At 39.5% G+C, this 19,627-nt stretch overlaps 1 protein-coding gene across 3 annotated transcripts in view; it reads right to left on the bottom strand.

Moving 5' to 3' along the window:
* LOC146812909 (uncharacterized) overlaps window positions 1-19,627 on the bottom strand; it is a 1,154,794-nt gene that overhangs the window by 69,946 nt on the left and 1,065,221 nt on the right. For all 3 annotated transcript variants that reach the window (XR_014966936.1, XM_085619975.1, XM_085619974.1), the window contains one exon: window positions 9,595-9,664. Coding sequence is in view for 2 of the 3 variants with exons in the window: in XM_085619975.1 (XP_085476101.1) it covers window positions 9,626-9,664 (39 nt within the window). In the remaining variant the exon portion in view is untranslated. The remainder of the gene's footprint in view (window positions 1-9,594; window positions 9,665-19,627) is intronic.

Here is a 19,627-nt window from a genome sequence, read left to right on the forward strand (position 1 = left end):
AAGTCCTAAAAATATCGGTCCACTAAGCGTATCACTGCTAGATAGATCGCTCTTTTCCTTTCTTGGCTTTTTTCACAGTGATTATCGGTACGTTAGGAGAGTCTTTTCTTAAATCAGCTTCATTCTCCGTACTATTGTCTGCTTCGTTTTCACTCCAGTCTTTGCTGCTTTCGTCTGACGAGAAATCCGATAAGGAATAAAAATTATCGGTGACCTCTTGAGAGCCAGAGCTAGCCTGTAATGAGACTTCCTTACTTAGCCCAGATTAACCTGTTTGTGATATCAAATCAGCTGAATTACCGGTCGATTCTTCAAGCAAAGGAGTTTCAGATACTCCATCTCCCAGAATACCCCTGTCAAAATTAGAGGAAAGCTGGATTTTTTCCACAGGCTATTCATCTGTTATGGCTAAATTTGGGCGGTTAGAAGAAAACAGGACAGCACCCTGCAAGGGTATAAAGGCTGCTGGATACAATGTTACTAATGTCAGATAAATCAGAACCGGGCTCCCCTACCAGCTCGGACTGCAACACAGTATCTCTTTTGGCTGCCTGTTTCCCAAACAATTCCGGCAGCGTTCTCACTCCATACTTTCCTGTGCGGATTTTCTCCTTCCCACCTCGCTCTCCACTCTTCTGAGATGCATTAATCGGGTTCTGGACTGACCCGGCGCTGGCCATTCCGCTTGCCGCTTCATTAATCACTCACGCCGAGGAATCCTCCATGGCAGCCGCCTGGGTTTTCGTGCTTTGTGTTGCTGCTTTCGGCGGCATCTTACACTGAACACATCCACCGTGTCTGACGTCCCACTCCGACGGACACCCCAGGCACAGACAACAGGTAAGCGAATCAAAACTTCTCTCCAGCTCTGGCCAGTAAATGCCTTCCAACCATTGCGTATTCTGGCAGCAAAGAGGGGAAGGGAGACACCGCCAAACATTCGAAAAAAACTCCGGATATTTAAAAGACAGCAAAAGCGAGAGATCCCGGTGCACACGTTTTAGCTGCAGCAAAGCATTTCTTTTGTCGATTCAAATCGCCGTATCATTCCCCTTCATATTCCCCAATCATAAACTCCTCAAAAGGGAAACAATTCAATGCTGTCCTCTTCTCCAACAATCAGGGCAAGGAGCAGAGCTGTTACACAGCCCGCACCACGGCCGCCATCTTGCCTCTATCCAAAATTACTTAGGCATCGTGGTAAAGAATTGGCTAAAAGACTAAGGCAAAAAGCTGTTTATAATTATATAGGTAAAATCATGGACGCTAATGGGGTCATTCAAGAAACAAGAGAGGGGGTTTTGGAGTCCTTTCAAAAATGTTATCAATTTCTTTATAGTGCTCCGCTCAGTGAGATACCTGATCATGATGGGGGGATTATCTGAAGGGAGTTGCAACCACAGGACTTACTGAGTCGCAGAAAACATCTTTATCTGCCCCAATAACGTGGGAGGAAGTGGAAAAAGCTATATTAGCATTAGCTCTGGGTAAAGCAATGGGCCCAGATCAGATTCCTTTGGAGTTTTACCGTACTTTTAGAAATGTATTGAAAAATGAATTGCTGGAAGTATGTCAACAATCCTTTCTGGGTAGCCCTCCGGACTCATGGTCAGAGGCCATTATAGTATTTTTTTTTAAAAAAGGGAAGAAAGAAGTAGATATTGGATCTTATAGACCCATATCTCTTCTCAATGCGGATAGTAAAATCTATTCAAAAATTGTTGCGAACAGGCTAAATAATCTTATGCCCTTGTTGGTATCCAAGACACAACATGGTTTTATTATGCGGCGTGATACGACAGATCATGTTAAAAGGATCATTTCTTTATTAGACTGGGCACAGGCCTCCGATTCTCCGGTTGCAGTGGCTTAGTTAGACGCCGAAAAAGCGTTTGACCGGGTTTGCTGGAAGTTTTTATGGTCAACATTAGTTTGGAAGGGCTTTCCTGTTGAATTTATTAAAGCTATTCAGGCTTTATATAAAAATCCAAAAGCGGTGCTGCGTATTGCAGGTCGGCTTTCTGGCAATATAATAATTAATAGGGGGACAAGAATAGGTTGTCCCACTTCGCCTCTGTTATTTGCTCTGTATATTGAGTCTTTTTTAAACAGTTTGGATAATAATGCTGGAATTAAACCGGTTCGGATACACGATATAGCTTATAAGGTGTTTGCATATGCAGACGATATTGCTATAGTTACAACAGATATTAAGACTGCCTTACCCAAGCTAATAGAAGCGTCAGAAGAATTTGGCAGGTATTCTGGATATAAGCTTAATGTTTCTAAGACTCAATTACTTCATTCAGATTCAGGACGTCCACACGATATGCATTTTGAGGCGGAGGCTATATACTTAGGTATAAAAATATCAGCTGATATTGATAAGATTGTTCGTTTAAACACTGATCCAGTAATTGCCTCTGCTAATAAAACCTTAGAAAGACTGGACAATCTTCATCTGTCTTTATATGGCCGTAGCAACGTGTTGAAAATGCTTATTTTTCCTAAATTTTTGAATTTATTTCGAACTATCCCTTTGTTCTTTTCTATCTCTATATTTAATCGAATCGAAAGAATGTCTTCCAGGTTTCTCTGGAGCTATCATAGATCTAGGAGAGCTTTGAAAAAGTGTACTTTACCCCGAGATAGAGGGGACTGGGCAATTCCTAATTTTCCGTTATATTTTTGGTCTATTTTTTTTACAGAATATGGGCGTTTTACTTTTTTTAATGAAACATGTTTGGATGAATCAGTAAGACCATCAATATATGAGATGGTATTAGGAGAAGAGGCACGACAGTGCTTAGTCCGCATTATTGAGCCTAGTTATTATAAAAAAACTAAATTCAAAATTATCATAACTGCTTTTGAGATCTGGAGGAAAATCAAAAAAAGAATTGGACTTAGTTCCAATTTAAATTATTATACTCCTTTAATTAATTGCCCTTTGTTACCGGATATTTTCAAAGACTTAATTATGTTTAGATGGTATCGGTCTGGTATACGTCTATTGGGGGATTTATTTGATGGTCAACAGATATCCTCCTTTTTATTCTTACAACAAAAATACGATCTTTCTCGGACAGAATTCTTTAAGTTCTTACAGGTTCGCAGTTTTTTAGATAGAAAATGTGCTGATAATCAAATTTTGTTTCAAAAAGTTAAACTTATCGAAGCACTTCGGAAAAGATCGAGAATTGGCTATATTTATCAATTAATGTTGGCAAAACATCAGGACGATTTATCAGCGTTGGAAGATAAATGGCAAGATAAATTTGGTGTGGAAGGAATTGATATGCATAGAGTTATAGAAATATCCACCAAAATGCTATATAGTGGATCATTAATAAGTCAACATTTTATGTCCATTCATGATTTACACTACACACCTGCTAAACTTGCTAGATGGGCACATGGTAGAGTGAATAAATGTAACTGATGTGGACTTGTTGCTGCAGACACTATACATATGTTTTTTTTGTGCCCAAAATTAAGTCAATTTATTAGAGATGTAGAGCATTTTTTGTCTACTCATTTAGGTGTTCAAACACAAATTACTGCAGAATTAATTATTTTGGGTGCACAAACTAGTAGAGATAGTACCAGAACAGATTTGAAGGATAGATTTGTATTTATATGTATGTAAATCTTTCGGTGTTGTATCACGACGCAATGGCTTGATATCGAACCACCTGTTTTTAGTAACTGGCAAGCTAGATTACCTTCTGTATATCATTTGGAAATGGCTGTCTATAAAACAAAGGGCAAGAAAAGAAGGTTAATCGGCTTGAAATTATGGACCCCACTCTCTAACTGGCTATGAACCTTATTTTGTGCTGTTAATTTATTGACTTCATATGTCATGTACTTACTTGACTGATGGCATATTTATTTTGTTTGTATTCATTGTTTTTTGTCTTGGCTGTCTGATGATAGAAAAATTAATAAAGAAATAAAAAAAAAAAAGTAAATAATCAAAATTAATATTTGGCTGCTTCCCCTGGAATTTATTAACCTTTTTTTCCTTTTCTAACTTATTTGTATTTTGCACTTTTGCACATATGGTGGCACTGATATTTGCACTTGATGTTATAGACATGATGGTTCTATTAGGCCCACTTGGGCATAACAATTGCAGCAGCTAACTTTGCGAATAGATTGTTACAGGTATATGCTTATGGGTATTTGATTACAAATATTCAGTAATGAAAAGATGACTTCATATTTTATGAATTTATTTCTTTTTAATGTATATTTACCTGTTCTTAGCTACCAATGTGCTGTTTATGGGCAGTTTTTAGCAGCTTTACAATTATTTAAATTATTTAAATATTTATTTATTTATTTATAATATTTTTGATAATGATATTTTATTATTATGTATGCATTTGACATCTATTTGCATTTACAATCCCTCGTTTGGCATTGTTTTGCTGCTTTGAATCTATCTTCTATGTCTATTATGCTAGAAGTCTGTCTTGCACTGTCACTTTAAATAGCACTCGACTGAAACGCGTTATGGCGGTTGGTGAAGGGCGTTGAACGAAAATAAATTATAGCACTACGAATTTGGGTCCGTATTGTCTGTTTTGCACATAAAGGAATGGTGTGCAGGACGAGCAATTGGAATATATATATATATATATATATATTCACTGAAAAAACCATAGGTTTCACACATGTTATAGTTAGCGGAAATTTTACTGATAAAAAACCTGTGAAATTGCCCCGTTATAGTTAGTGCTGGCAACTATAACTCACGCGACCGCAATCCTCTGCTGATGCTAATACTGTATTTAGACACTTATTTGCCCATGTCTTCTTCCATACATTTTTAGCTATACATATATTACAAATATTTTTTTTTCATAAAGACACATATGTCATCAGCAGAAGATTGCGGTCGCGTGAGTTATAGTTGCCAGCACTAACTATAACGGGGCAATTTCACAGGTTTTTTATCAGTAAAATTTCCGCTAACTATAACATGTGTGAAACCTATGGTTTTTTCAGTGAATTTGCAAGGTTTTTTAAATGCTAATTCCTAACTATAACGTGTGTGAAACCTATGGTTTTTTCAGTGAATTTGTACGGTTTTTTAAATGCTAAGTTACTTTACGCCATTCGAGGCGTGCGCGCCCACTTAACGCAGTTCGTTCCGTGCACGGTTTTTATCAACTTTAATAAGCCCTGTACATTTGGTGGCCTTCGGCCACCAAAAGCACAGGGGGTGGGGTCAATGTGGATAGTGTTTTTTTTATTTCGATTTTATAATTTCATGTTGCCAAAATTACGTTTTTTTTCACAATTAATAAGCCCTGCACATTTGGTGGCCTGCGGCCACCAAAAGCGCAGGGGGTGGGGTAAGTGTGGATAGTATTTTTTTTATTTTTATTTTTTTACCGTACGCTTACGGTAAGCGTACGGTAAGCGTACTCGGCGAAATTGCCGAAAAAAAAATAAAACCGCTTTTGCTCTTGGGGGATGTTTGGGGACTCCCTCAACATGACTATGTGGGAGGGAGTTGTCAAAACAGCCCCGTAACATGTTTTTGGCCATCATGTTTGATAAATAACACTCAGTGCGAGAGACAAAATAGCGGACGCCGCTTCCTGGTTTCGGCCGATTCGAATGTTTACTAAGATCTAAGAGCCAATCAGAATCGCGCTCGCGCACGCCACCGTACGCTTACGGTAAGCGTACGGTAAGCGTACCGTAAGCGGGCTCAGATATATATATTGATTTAAAGGCTATTTTCTCAGAATCTACTGAACAGATTTACACCAAATCTACAAAAGGCACTTCCTTGACCTAGGGACTACCTCTCTGCCAAATTTCTAGTAATTCTGTTCAGCCGTTCGGGCTGTAGCTCGTTCTAAAGGTCCTATGGAAAAATGCATGGGAAAAACGCGTTTTGGGACCCCCCTTTTATCTCAGCCCCCGCTTGACGAATCCCCCCGAGACTTTCAGGGTAGGAGCAGAGCATAGCGCCCCACCTATTTTGAGAAATTCGCGAGGATTCATCGACCGGCGCCAAAGTTATTCAAAATAGAATGTTGCAGATTTCCTATGGAAAAGGGGTCCTAACTATAACTACCTACTGGCGACCGCCAGTAGGTAATATATATATATATATATATATATATATATATATATATATATATATAAATTCACTTAAAAAACCATAGATTTCACACATGTTATAGTTAGGTGGACATTTCACTCGTAAAAAAACAATGAAATTCCCCCGTAATAGTTAACTATAACTCGCGCGCCCGCAATCCTCTGCTCATGACGTCACATATTACATCACTCATGACATGGTCAGTGGCATCACTCATGACATCACTGATGACATCATCCTTGCGATAGAGAATTTGTACGGTTTTTTAAATGCTAAATTATGTATGTATTATTATATATTTTTTTTAAGGTTTTTCACTGTGCGCGCACCATGCGCGCACTGTGCGCGCACCCCGCAATTAAAAAAAATAAAAAAAAAATGTTTTTTTCACCCTTCGGGGTCCTTTAGGGACCCCCTGACAAAGACTAGGGGGTCAGGAACTCTCTACCCTGCCCCCTTTTCACATTCGCCACCTCTCTTTTTCACTGTTGCACCTAAAACAAGCAAAATGGCGGACGACACTTCCTGATTTCGACCGATTCGAACGTTGACTGACATGTAACCACCAATCAGAATTACGCTTGCGCACGTTAGGGTGCACGCACGTGCGCGCACAGTGCTCGGCTATAGATATTTATGTACTTTTAACTGCAATTTTCTCAGGAAATACTGAACAGATTGACTCCATACATGCAAAAGGCACATGCCTGACCTGAGGACTACCTCTTTTCCAAATTTCAAGTAATTCTGTTCAGTACCTTCGACTAAAGATCTTATGGGAAAATGCATGGGGAAAACGCGTTTTGGGACCCCCCTTTTTTCTCAGCCCCCGCTTGACGAATCACCCCGAGACTTTCAGGGTAGGAGCTGAGCGGAGCGCCCCATTAGTTTTGAAAATTTCGCGAGGATTCGTCAACCGGCGCCAAAGTTATTCAAAATAGAATTTTCAGATTTCCTATGGAAACACGGTCCTAACTATAACTATCTACTGGCGACCGCCAGTAGATAATATATATATATATATATATATATATATATATATATCAAGAAGTATGATGAATGGAGTCTCAGATTCCGACAGCCTCAAGGATTTTGGTTCTATGAACACTTAGCGATATGGATCAGTATCTGCTTAAACAATGACAGACTGACAATGACAGACTGATACCACAGATTATTCAATGAAATCAATAAACACCCTCATTATTCATGCTGATTGTTGGCAGCAACTGAGAAGATCTAGGATCTAGAAAACTCCTTGGAAAAATATCAAGAAAAAGAAGAGGGTGGAAAAAAAGCCTTTGAGCAACTAAAGAACAAAATTAGAGAAGCATGAAAAAGAAGCACAACTTCAAAAATGTAAAACATTCAACACAACACAGACTACACCACTGGAAGAATTTCACCTTTGCCAGATGATTTGATGCAATTTATAGCAGACAAACAATGGATCAAATGCAGGATAATGGTTGACCCCCGTCAAGCTTAGAAAGCTCTGAAGTCAGTTCAGGGGATGAAGGACAAGTTACAATGCATTTAAAATTGTGTTTGCCCAGGGAAATGCGCCTCTTCCAAATGATAACTTGAGGGGAGGCAAGAGAGCTCCAACTACTGGAAATCAAAAAGAACAAGGGGGAGCAGTAAAAGTCAAAGACAAAAGTGTCAGAGGTACAAAGAAGTGTACAGCACAAACATATGCATTTCAGAGGATGATTTGGTAATCAACTTATCAACAAAAAGTTTGAACAATAAGTATAGAAATTTGCTAAACAAAAGGTCTCACATTTTGGTCCTGTACAGAAATGAATTTAGCCACAGCAAGAGTGGCTTCATACAAATTTTGTAGAAAATGAAAGTTAAAAAAATACTTTGCTATGAAAACATACATCATGAGAAGGAATAGTGCTCCTCAAATATGTATAACTTTGATAACAGAAGATATTGCCCCCATGAAAGTTCTATCTAGCCTAGAAATGGAATCATGCACATCACAGAGAGTTGAACATTTGGAATAAATATCGTATCAAAAGTATTGTTAAATAATGGGAACACAAACCCATAAATTGATCATCAGTAGTTGTATTCCAAAATCAAAGTTATGCCCACAACTTCCACAAGGAAATTAATTAGATCTATTTCAGAAACTGATGGCAGAAGAATTAAAAGATATATCTCTAAAAGAGAGAAAGAACTGTTGCCAACAATGGAGAAATATAGCTGTGGAAGACTGGTGGGGATTAAAAGATCTGCAAAAAGACAAGTACATTGTCATAAAAGCCTCTGATAAGGGAAGAAACATAGTGGATCACATTAAATACTATGAGGAAGTAAAAAGACAGCCTACTGTGCCTAACTACTATGAAAGCTTGGAAGAGAATCTGATTAATAAAACCATGATGCAATTTTGTAAACAACTGCAAGATTGGCATAAAATAGCGCTGCTCTAAGATGAGGAATTCCAATATTTGAAGAAGAACCAGCCCACCACACCAACGATATATATTATTAAAGGTATATACGAGCTTAGAAAATCCCCCAGGGTGACAGATTGTGAGTTCCTATGATGCTTTATTTGTCAATGCATTCAGGTTTGTCGATATCTTTTTGTTCCATATGTAGCAAACCTCACATCTTATATAAGGGACTTAATGGGCTTTCTAAATCACAAATAATGGCATTATTTGGAAGACAGAATATATAATGCCCATAACTGCATTGTAAACCAACCAACTGCACTACAGAGAACGTTTAGGACTCATAAGAAATTCTTCTGAGGAGCAGGAGTTTTAAACTTAGGTACAAGAGATGCTTGTAAGATTTAAGAGACACGGCTATCCTGTATCTGTTTTTGTAGTTGCAATGCAGAGTGAAAGAGCATTAAACAGAGAGGATTTGTTGGTGCCTAAGACTATCAAAAAGATAAACAAGAAAAAATAACAAGATACATAATGGATTTAAAACCTCTCAGACAATAATGTCCAAAAGCTACAATTTGAATATAAAATGAGCAATTAGACAATTAATTATTTGGACATTTAAGTGTACATTAAAAATGAAACAAATGTGAACAAATTGCATATTAAACCAACTAGTTGCAATAGTACTTTATTTGCCTACAGTGAATATCCAAAGGCACTGAAATGGACTGTGCCCTATTGTTGTTTTTAAGTATGATACTTTACCACAAAGATTTATCAAAATGTTAAAGGTTGATAATTAACAGGCATCAATGGAAAAGTTAATTTTCTGTTGTATTTTTTAAAATACCATAAACTCCGTTGTGGAAAATTTGTTGTATATAATTTGATTCTGTATAGATGTATGTCCATTGTGAATTACTCGATACATATTGCACGCAGTGTTCACTGATTTAAAACAGGAAATAACATATGTAGGCTTGTGTTGATTTTAAAGGAGGTGGAGGAAATAAGGGATGTTGTCATTTAAATAGACAATCTAGTCATTACCACTCTATGGTCCAGTTGAAGGGTCCGGCCTCTACACATAGCCTTTTTTTGTCACAGACGATGCATCTGGCTGAAAAAAGAAAAGAAAAATATTTATGAAGAACAAATACCGGACTGTGCCATTTTTCCTACTTAAACCTGTAAGTTTCTAACTGTGAGTTAGCTGCTTCAGGAATATATATATATTGCATAGTTCCAGCCTCAATCCAACTCTCTGGAATCAAGTATGGCGGACACGGACCCAGATTCGTGCTCAATTATTTTTATTTCCTGATGTCAAGATGCGTTTCAGCTCACACGAGCCTTGTTCACTCAACATGGCAAGAAATTTTTTCAGTGCTTTTAAAGTGGCAGTGCAACAGAAATCTGATGGCCACGTGACCGGCAGTACAATAAAACTGGAGAGAATACTCACAAAGTTAAGTACCTAACACATCATTCCATGTATAGCCTCCAATGATTCAATATATATAGTTATGTAAAGATAATATTATCCATACACATATTTACAATAAAATGTTGAGGCTAATTAAACTTGTACATAGCGATAACCGAATGGCAGTAAAATACATCATAAAATGCTGTATGGGCTGGTAATCTCATCAACAGTCCTGTCACATAGTAAGGTACATAAACTTAATACATTGTCCCTGTTGGTGAAAATAGGGTCGTACTGGTAAGCCACGCGGTCAACAATCAGTGCAAAAGTGTTTGATAAGTGCATAGTGCAAAATAAATAGTTGATTTCATAAATAACATCTGTTACAATATGGACTATGAATCACACCAAAATGGCACCAAATAGAGTTTAAAAGATCATAGCTCCGTAAAGTATCAAAGAGTGGTTGAGGCCAAATATGGTTTCGAATGATAGGAACACTCTACAAGGAGATGTGGAAAAGGAATCTGTTGGGGGATTTGTGCCATTCTGCGTTTCAGGCTTGTTACGGTAAAATACCCATGATTCCCTGGCATAGGAAGTAGTAGATCCACATCAGAGCAAGAGTTATGTTGGTGAAACTCACATGGCTCAAAGACTCCCCATTATGTTTTTTTTTTAAATGGTACTCCCTCCTAGTTAGCTTAAAGTACATTTGCGGCTTATATACTTGTCTGTTGTTGCGCAGACTGGCAGGAAATAAATATGTGCATTCAGGCGGGTATAAATATGTGCAAGAGAGCATGTGCAAAAAAAAGATGTATAATACATGAAAAAGGACATGTACTGCATGCATCCTATATGTTCGTATAAGATATGTGGGCAAGATTTCTCACAAGTTCGACGCTAACTCATAGAGTAGGGATATATGAACATATAAATAAATAAATAAATAAATAAATAGGGGATTATCCATATCAAAACTATACAAAGAATATGAATAAAATCCTGTGTTCAAGCATAAATATATAATTATATAAATACATATATAAAATTGAGTTATTAGCTAAAATCATCCACTACAAATGGAACTTGCCTAATAAATAGTACAGTTATCTATAATAAATAGTAGCAATGTAATGTCATATGCACATTTAATATTGTTCTCACCAAGCTTTATTGTACACATAAGTAAAAATACCCAATTGCCTATCGTACTATACAATCTTATAAACATGTATGGAGGTCTTCAGTAACATTGAGCCCATTGGGGTGCTTGGTGTCAAACTGCAGGATGTATCTGGTTTCTAGCCTCCTGAGTTTGTAATCTCCATCTCCACCCCTTCTGCTGGGAGAAATCGCGTCTATCACATAGTAGCTCAGGTACTTGTTGTTAGATTGATGTACTTCTCTAAAATGCCTGGCTCCTGGATAAGTGTTGTCTTGGTTTGTGATGGCGCGAAGGTGTTGGAGAATACGCTTGTGTACTTGAAGTTTCGTACTCCCAATATACTTTAAGCCACACGAGCACGTGAGTACATAAGCTGCGTATTCAGTTTTGCATGTTAACTGTTTCGTGATCTTATACTTTCTTTGGCAGAAAGGGGTAGTGTACAATACAGTATTAACACCATGAATGCATGCTTTACATGTTTTACAACAAATAAAACCCTTGTGTGTCTGCAGCCAGGAGGTGTTTTCAATGATCTCCGGATTAGTTGTGACAAGACAGTCCCTCATGGAGAGAGCTTTGCTATGGGTGATGGACACCCTCTGCGGAAGCAGGGGTCCTAACACCGAGTCATTCAGTACTAGTGGCCAACTTGATTGTATGATCTTGTGGATTTCTTTGTGCTGTCTACTGTATCCCATGATAAGGTGGAATTTCTGCATGGCATTGGGGTTTAAATCAGTTCTGGTTGTAATGGGGGTATTCACCACCTGCTTATCTCTAAGTAGATCTTTCCTGTCAAGCATCTGGGTTTTAGCTATTGCCTGGTTAATGATTTTGGGTGAATAACCTCTTTCCACAAACCTCTGCCTGCTCAATTCCTGTGCAGTCTTAAGATCAACCTCGGTACTGCAAATCCTTTTGAGTCGAAGCATCTCGCCATATGGGATGCTATTCACTAAATGTCGAGGGTGAGAACTGGTTGCGTGCAGTGTAGAATTTCCAGCCGTTTCTTTACGGTGCAGGCGGGTTTCTAGTTTGTTGTTCTGTACAAATACCTGTGTGTCTAGAAAATTAACGCTAGTCTCACTGATCATGACTGTGAAATGCAGATTGAGGGAATTGCAGTTAATCTGTTCAACAAATTAGAAAGCCTGTTGTTTGGTCCCATGCCATACTAAAAACAAATCATCGATGAAGCGGAGCCAAATTTGTACATTGTGTTTCATAATGTTAGTGTACTCCGCCTTCAGGACCAGCTCCTCCCATCAGCCCATGTGTAAGCAAGCATAGCTGGGGGAGAAGCTGGCCCCCATAGCAACCCCCCTTGTTTGTTGATATAGGAGGTTGTTAAACATAAAGATGTTATTATGAAGATAAAAGTCAATCATAGAAATAAGCATCTCATTGTGTGACCTGTAATGTGCGGATCTTTGGGACAGATAGAACTGAACTGCATTGATGCCATCATTATGTTGGATACTCATGTAGAGGGCTGATACATCGAGTGCTATTAGCAAATAATCTGTACACCAATTAACATTTGTGATCTTTCTAATGAAGTCACTGGTGTCCCTCACATACGAGGGTAATGCCTTTTCAAAATCTTGCAAAAAGAAATCAACATAAACGGAGGTGTTTTCAAGAAGTCTGTCCCTAGCAGTGATGATGGGACGACCTTGCGGTTTTAGTGATGCTCTTGTTGACCTTCGGAATAAAGTAAATGGAAGGAGTAGTTGGTTTATCTCTCTTTAAAAATTTGTACTCATCTTCACATATAAGGTCCTTTTTCCTCCACATTGTAAGTTTGTTGTAAAATGTCTGATATTTCAATTTAAGATTTTCCATGTTCGAGTGAGTTCAGCATTCACGATCGTTGAGTTGACCAAAAGCCTCAGTTTTGTAGTCCTGCTGGGACCACAGGACTATGTGGCCCCCTTTGTCACTGTTGCGAATGACTAGATCGTTTTTGGTTTTCAATTTAGTCATGAGTTTATGATATTTTTGATCTTGTTCACAATAATGTTGTTTGGCCATGTTGACTGGCTTGTTGAGTTTTTTAATTTTGGTAGTCAGTATCTCATGGAACTCATCGATGTAGTCGTGTAGTGCGATAGGTGTGAAGGTGGATTTGGTCCTGAAGTGGGTGAATTTATTCTTTTCTATAACTATGCCAGTCATGTTGAAACAAGGGGTAGATGTGAGTTCTTGGCTGGGATTGTCATCCCAAAGGTCCTCTAACTCCCGAACAAGAGAGAGATCCGCCATAGAAACCTCCTACTGCGTAGATGAATCCACACTGGTTTTGCTGAGATTTTGCTTGTCTTGAGCATTCTTGAGGATATGATATTTTGTAAGCTTAATATATATATACCCATATACCCATAAGTCCTCCCACAAGAAGGAGTTAGGTCACACTCACGACAGATTGTAAATAAGTTCTTATTTTATTTTTATATTTGTTTCAAAGATAAAAGCATTTCTGTCTCCCCTAAGATACAAATATATATGTATAGATATTAATTTATTTTTAATTTATCTATTATTTTTCTACTAGTGTTTCATGGCTTTGGGTAACATTGTAGTATATATATGTTATATGTGTGCTCTGTTTCACTACAGGGGATTCTACTGGTTTCAGCTGCAATACCTGATTTCCTAGGATTTGTCGCCACTGGGTGTTTGGTCGAACCCCACACTGTATGGGTAACTGCATCGGACCCTGTTTCCTAGCATGCAGCGGATCTTAGGCCAGCATGGTGAACAATGCAGTAAAGCAAAGGAGGTGCCAAAAAATATCGCAATAATGGTAGTGGCTACAACACTATCGCAAGATTTAAACCAGCCCAAGGCGAAAGAACCCTCTTGGAAACCAGGCACTGATGAAAGCCTAAGCAGCTGAAACGAGTTTGCCACAGCGTTTCCTGAATCGTGCATGCCACGCGCTGCAACAATTTGCTGAAATAAATTCAGTCGTCCTTCCCATAGTGTGTCGGTCTCATTCTTATCCGGGGTGAGCATTGGACTTTATGTTTTGACCAGAAGGCAGGCACTGGTCTCTGACACCCCCTCTCGGTCTAGTGTGATGTGTGAAGCCAGCAACTTTGGACTATGTACCTAAATCAATACATCACCCCCATCCGCTAATATTACCACAGTGTCTTACCTACTGCGCGGGGAGAGAGGCTGTAGATTTTTATACAGGGGAATCTTCTGGTTTCAGCTGCAATACCTGATTTCCTAGGATTAGTCGCTGGTGGTGAGTGTGTTGCAGGGATTCTGCGTATGCACAGAACTATGCGCAGGAAACCAGGACCTCAGAGAATTGTGGTGTACCAGAAACTCCCCTCAGAACCAAGAACCCCATATCCGACTAGCTTAGTGTCCCATTCGTTAGCCTAGATCTAGCTAGGCGGTCCCAATATATAGACAACCCAGAACATGCGACTTAGATATTTCTCAGGAGTGGGGTGCATCCGAAATACCGGTTTGTACTTATTTAACAGTCCACAACAGAATAATACAGACACGGTAAAGTTTAAAGAGTTTATTTTATAAACCTCGCGTCCTAAGATGCAGTGCTTTGGCTAACACTAGCAGACAAATGGTTAAGATCAAAACCATCAGCATTGTTACAATACCATACAGAATAAAAGGAGCAATCATAATAATAATGACAGTGGTATGCAGCCACACTCCTTTCTCTAGCAACTAATAAAATATTATTAGACTAATAGAAGGTCTCTTAGGCTAACAGGGGGTACCCCATACCATATAGATCAGCTTAGTGGAATCACATCAAAGGATCAGCTAGCTCTCTCATGCATCAGCTCTTCTGTTCAAATGAATTCTAAAACATTCTGTACTGTAATATTAAAGGCACTTGTCCTTCAGATGTTGGCAGCTGCATGTATGATATGTCTAAAAAGGGGTACGATCAATCTGAACACAACACTCTGCACCGTCTAGTGTCCTAGCCTTGTTCTTTACATGATGTACAGACGAAGGTCGCAGCACACTATTAAGAATGTTAAACAATAAACTGTTATCCTGTAAGGCAAAGTCGAGTAAGCATTTCTAAAATGAATAACATATAACAACAGTGTCGCGTGCAAAGCAGCAGAAACGGCAAGCTGGCTTTCTAACAGTTGACTCGGTTATGCTAACTTAGTGTTGTAAATAGGGAGTGGCTAACCCATATAACACCCCCCCTTGATCGAATCACTAACCACTAGGGGCGCACTTAGCAAGCACGCAGAGTTCAAGTGATATAGAACAGAACCAAGAGCATGAACTATAAGTCCATATAAGGTGAGTGTAAAGTTCGAGAAAAAAAGAAAATCGTGTAAAAAAATAGAAACGATGTCCCAGAGAAAAAAACATAAAAAAAAAAATGTTTTCGATAAAAAAATTGACATCTATGGATGCATCCTGTCGTGACTATGTAAAACAGTCAATCCATCAAGGTATATGCACCATAAGTTGCAACAGCTTCCAAGAGGAAATCATTGGAGAGTTCCGCAAAAGTATCTGCCATCCAATTTATTAGTGGAAAAGAACACACGTGTTCCTCAATTATCGGAGCATCCAGCACCATAACAGGACAGCTGTCAGCATCCTCGAGATAACTTCGTTCAAGGAATTCAATAGCGGCCTCTCCGATATCCCAGTTACCAAGGACTCCTTGTGTAGCACCCAAAGCCATGAACCCAATTCCAAAACAAGCAAACTCATGATCCAGTAACGGACACATCAGTTCATCAAAATCCGGGTCAGGTGACACCAAGTTTGACAGACACAAGGCCAGAGCCCATTGGAAGGGACAATCTAGGCAATGAAAGACAGGCTGCACACAGGTAAAATAACCAAACCGGAATGACAATCCATACTTGACGCTTAAGGTCACCAGCGGTAAAGTGCCATAGTAATCAAGCATCTGGCTACGAAGATGTAGCAGGCGGAGCATTCTGTCTTGTAACCCCAGGCGTGCAGCCATAACGAAAAGCGCAGATCAACAAGAGGATCCCGGCCCCAAGAGCCAGTAGCAAGGGAAACCCTCTGAAGATACTTGAAAAAATAGAATGTAAAAACGCGGGGATCACACCAAAAATCGTTTGGAAAGATGTCACGAGGCCTGAGCCGACAATTTTAAAAAATGAACAAGGCCAGTCATAGACGAAGCATTAAAGATAGTCTGTATCAACGTTCCAAAATGTAGGGGGAGGTCAGTATTTAAAAGAGCTTGTACTTCAGTGCGTGTGTTTGCTATGTGAAGAAGACATGTTTCACGGGACGAAGTCAAAGAAACTTCTCTTTGAGACAAAAGAGCTCTTATTCTACTCATACTTATTCAACTCTGCGTTCAAGGTTGGAATCGCCGGCCAGATGGATATATCGAGCCTGCCGTGCGGGGGTGGGAAAAGGACGTTATTACAGCAAATCACCCTTTGTGAAACGGTGACTTAGCTTCATTATTTAAAAGCAAATAACTACCGTTGGCAAGCAACTTAAAAGAAGACGTTATAACTGGCACCGGAATACCTTTTAGGACACAAGCTAAATTAGGAGCGTGTATATTGCAAGCGCCATGTAATTGTATATGCCTACAAACCACAGAATGATCAGGAGCTGAAGTACATTCTTCACCTTTCAAATAAACTTCCTTGCCATCTCTCACGCATCTATATGTGAAAGGAAGTGTCCATACTTCGTGCAAGAAGGCATTACCAAGCTGTTCATATCTGCCTATGGCATAATGCTTCATGCACGAACTGAACTTAAACCTACTGAAAGGCAACGTGATCAATCCGTGTACAAGCCACACAGCCGAATTCAACTCAGCAATAGAAAAAGGTAATGGTTCTCATTTTTCAATATGCAATAATGCGTAAGTTGCGTCTTTCATGGACATGAACTGCTGTTTATCTGTCAAATTAAAAGGAAGGAATAACGAAGACGTATTCATGTAATCCCAAGGGACTTTTCCTGCTTTTAACGTTTGCAAAGTCCAGGCAAACTGCATAATTGAACGTAATTGATTTTGACCATGATATAACACAGACACTTCATCTTGCACAATGTCTACGACAGATGAAACAATATTATCTAATGTATAAATTCTAGAAGACAAGGTGTTAATACTATTATCTATAACAGCCAATACTTTTTCCATATTGGCCTGGTCAATAGCACGTAGCCTGGAAGCAGCTTCAATTTGCGATAACTTCCAAACTTCATTGTAAATAGCATAAACCCATCTCTTGGGCCTGTCACTCGCAGGACCCTTAACAAAATCATTCAAATCTATTTTGTCATTTAATCTTGATAAATGTAGCTTAACTGAAGCCAATGTGGAATGTTGCAACCATGGCTGGCATAACTTACCTACCGAGTAGGTAGTTAACGTGTGTGTTGATTGAAAACGAGGGTCTACTCTCAATTATGTATACCCTGGTGTCAAATTCAGAAACCGACGTTGACAGGAATCTGAACCCGTCTGCCACACCAACCATCCCTCAGGATCAATTGCTGAAATATTGAAGGTGGTGTTGGAGACGAGGGACTGCAACATAGTAAGTGACAGATCTGTGTGATTCGTCCAATTAGGATAAGCACCCAGATCCGGGATTGTGGGGGAATTCAATTTTTTAGATATAGCCAAACCAAAACAGGTGGTCTGAAAAATAGTTGAATTCAAAAATAACATATGGTTTGGGATAAGACAGGCACGATGCAAAGCTTCTGTTCCCTGTACCTGCCACGGTTTAGTTCCCCAAACCGATTTAAGATCGATAGTAGCTTTCCAGAGGTCATAACCTCCAATTGCCAATTCATCCATAAAGGATTTGGAATATAATAATTTAGTGTGTGTCAGTCTAACCTTAGAAGCTGGTTCTACCGCCACCTTAAAATAAAAAGAATTAGGGTCAGACACACTAAAATCCGAAAAGTAAGTGAATTTTTTCACTAAAGTGGCAGAACTGCCACACATAGGGACAGGACAATGTTCCCACTGAGTAAAATTAACAATATTCCGAAAGGTATTTGCCCTGTGTAGGAAATGTGTGCCATAATGTTGATAGCAAAATTGTTCATCGTAATTTGCAGGTTTAAATACAAATCCTCAGCATCAAATGCAGCATAATATTTCAAATCAGAAAACAGTGTTTCTATCGCTTGCACATCCCAATCATCTGATCGGATGTTCTGTTTAATTACATCACCCAAGAAACACAAAAAACAGTTGGCACATTAATCACTTCGGTGGGACCATGAATGTGAAAGTTCACAGCATCCCAAGCAATTCCATCGCGTACAGGCCAGGCGGTGATGTTCACAAAAGTCTTGTCCCTTTTCATGATGTGTGATGAGGAATGGGGGGCCAAAGTTCCATCAATTGATCGAATTGTAGATCGTTCATTCAGGTAGTGTCCATTTATCAATTTAAAAAACACTACCACAAAGCCAATGGACATGAACAAAAAAAATACTTAATAGCACCAGCCAGATGTAAGTCCAAGGTGCAACCAAAAAATGTCTCTTGAACCAGGCAAAAAATTTAGAAATTTTGGAAGGGGCAGTGGAAGTCAATGATTCAGTTTCAAAGGAAGAATGTGACTGGGCAATTGTTGTTCAATGTAATAGAGGCAAAGGTACTTCTGTTGGATAAGCATACTCAGGATCATCAGGTAGACCACCAGCATTAGATGGCACAGAAGGACCAGTAACTGCAAGCTCAATGGAAACTTCAGGCAAGATGTTAGAGGGTGGCACCACAACAGAGTTTCTCAGCATTGAAGGGCAAGAAACTGAAGGTGTCATGCTATGGAGAATCGGCCACCCGCTGTAGCTTGACATTGTCAGTCGAGATGTACCTGTTATCCTTGCGACCAGGAAGAGGAGGTAAAACAACTGTACACGTACCCAGGACTCCAAGCACCGGGACTGGTGCACGATAAGAGGGGCCGAACTCCTTCTTGTTCTCCACCTTCTCACGGACCAGGTCACCAACTCGAGGTAGCCAGCCGACTACCGGAATCTGGAGCGCAGCTTCTGATGTAGAGGGTACGTGTCCTTTTGCTAGAGTGTCTCTGGCTTCTTGTAGATTCTGCAATACAGCACAGTGGTCATCTAGGTCAAAAGGGGCGGCTGCTGCCGCCATGTCTAGACCATCAAGGTCCGGGACAAACATTCTTACTCCAAAGAGCATCATGTACGGGGTCCTCCCACCCAGAGACCTTCTAGGGAGATTATTAAGTGCACGTTGTACGTCATACAAGTGGGAGAGCCAGTTCCGGCCTGTACCTAATACCCTCGCTGTCAAAGATTGCTTTAGGTCACGGTTCATCCGCTCCACAACACTGTTGCCCTCAGGCCGGTATGGAGACGAAAATTTGACTTGGACCCCCAAATCTCTCATGGCCTCCTTGTACGCCCGTGAGGCGAACGCAGGACCCTGATCAGAATGAAGGGTACCACATGCA

Source organism: Triturus cristatus, chromosome 7 (assembly GCF_964204655.1).
Source record: "Triturus cristatus chromosome 7, aTriCri1.1, whole genome shotgun sequence".
Classification (NCBI taxonomy): Eukaryota; Metazoa; Chordata; class Amphibia; order Caudata; family Salamandridae; genus Triturus; species Triturus cristatus.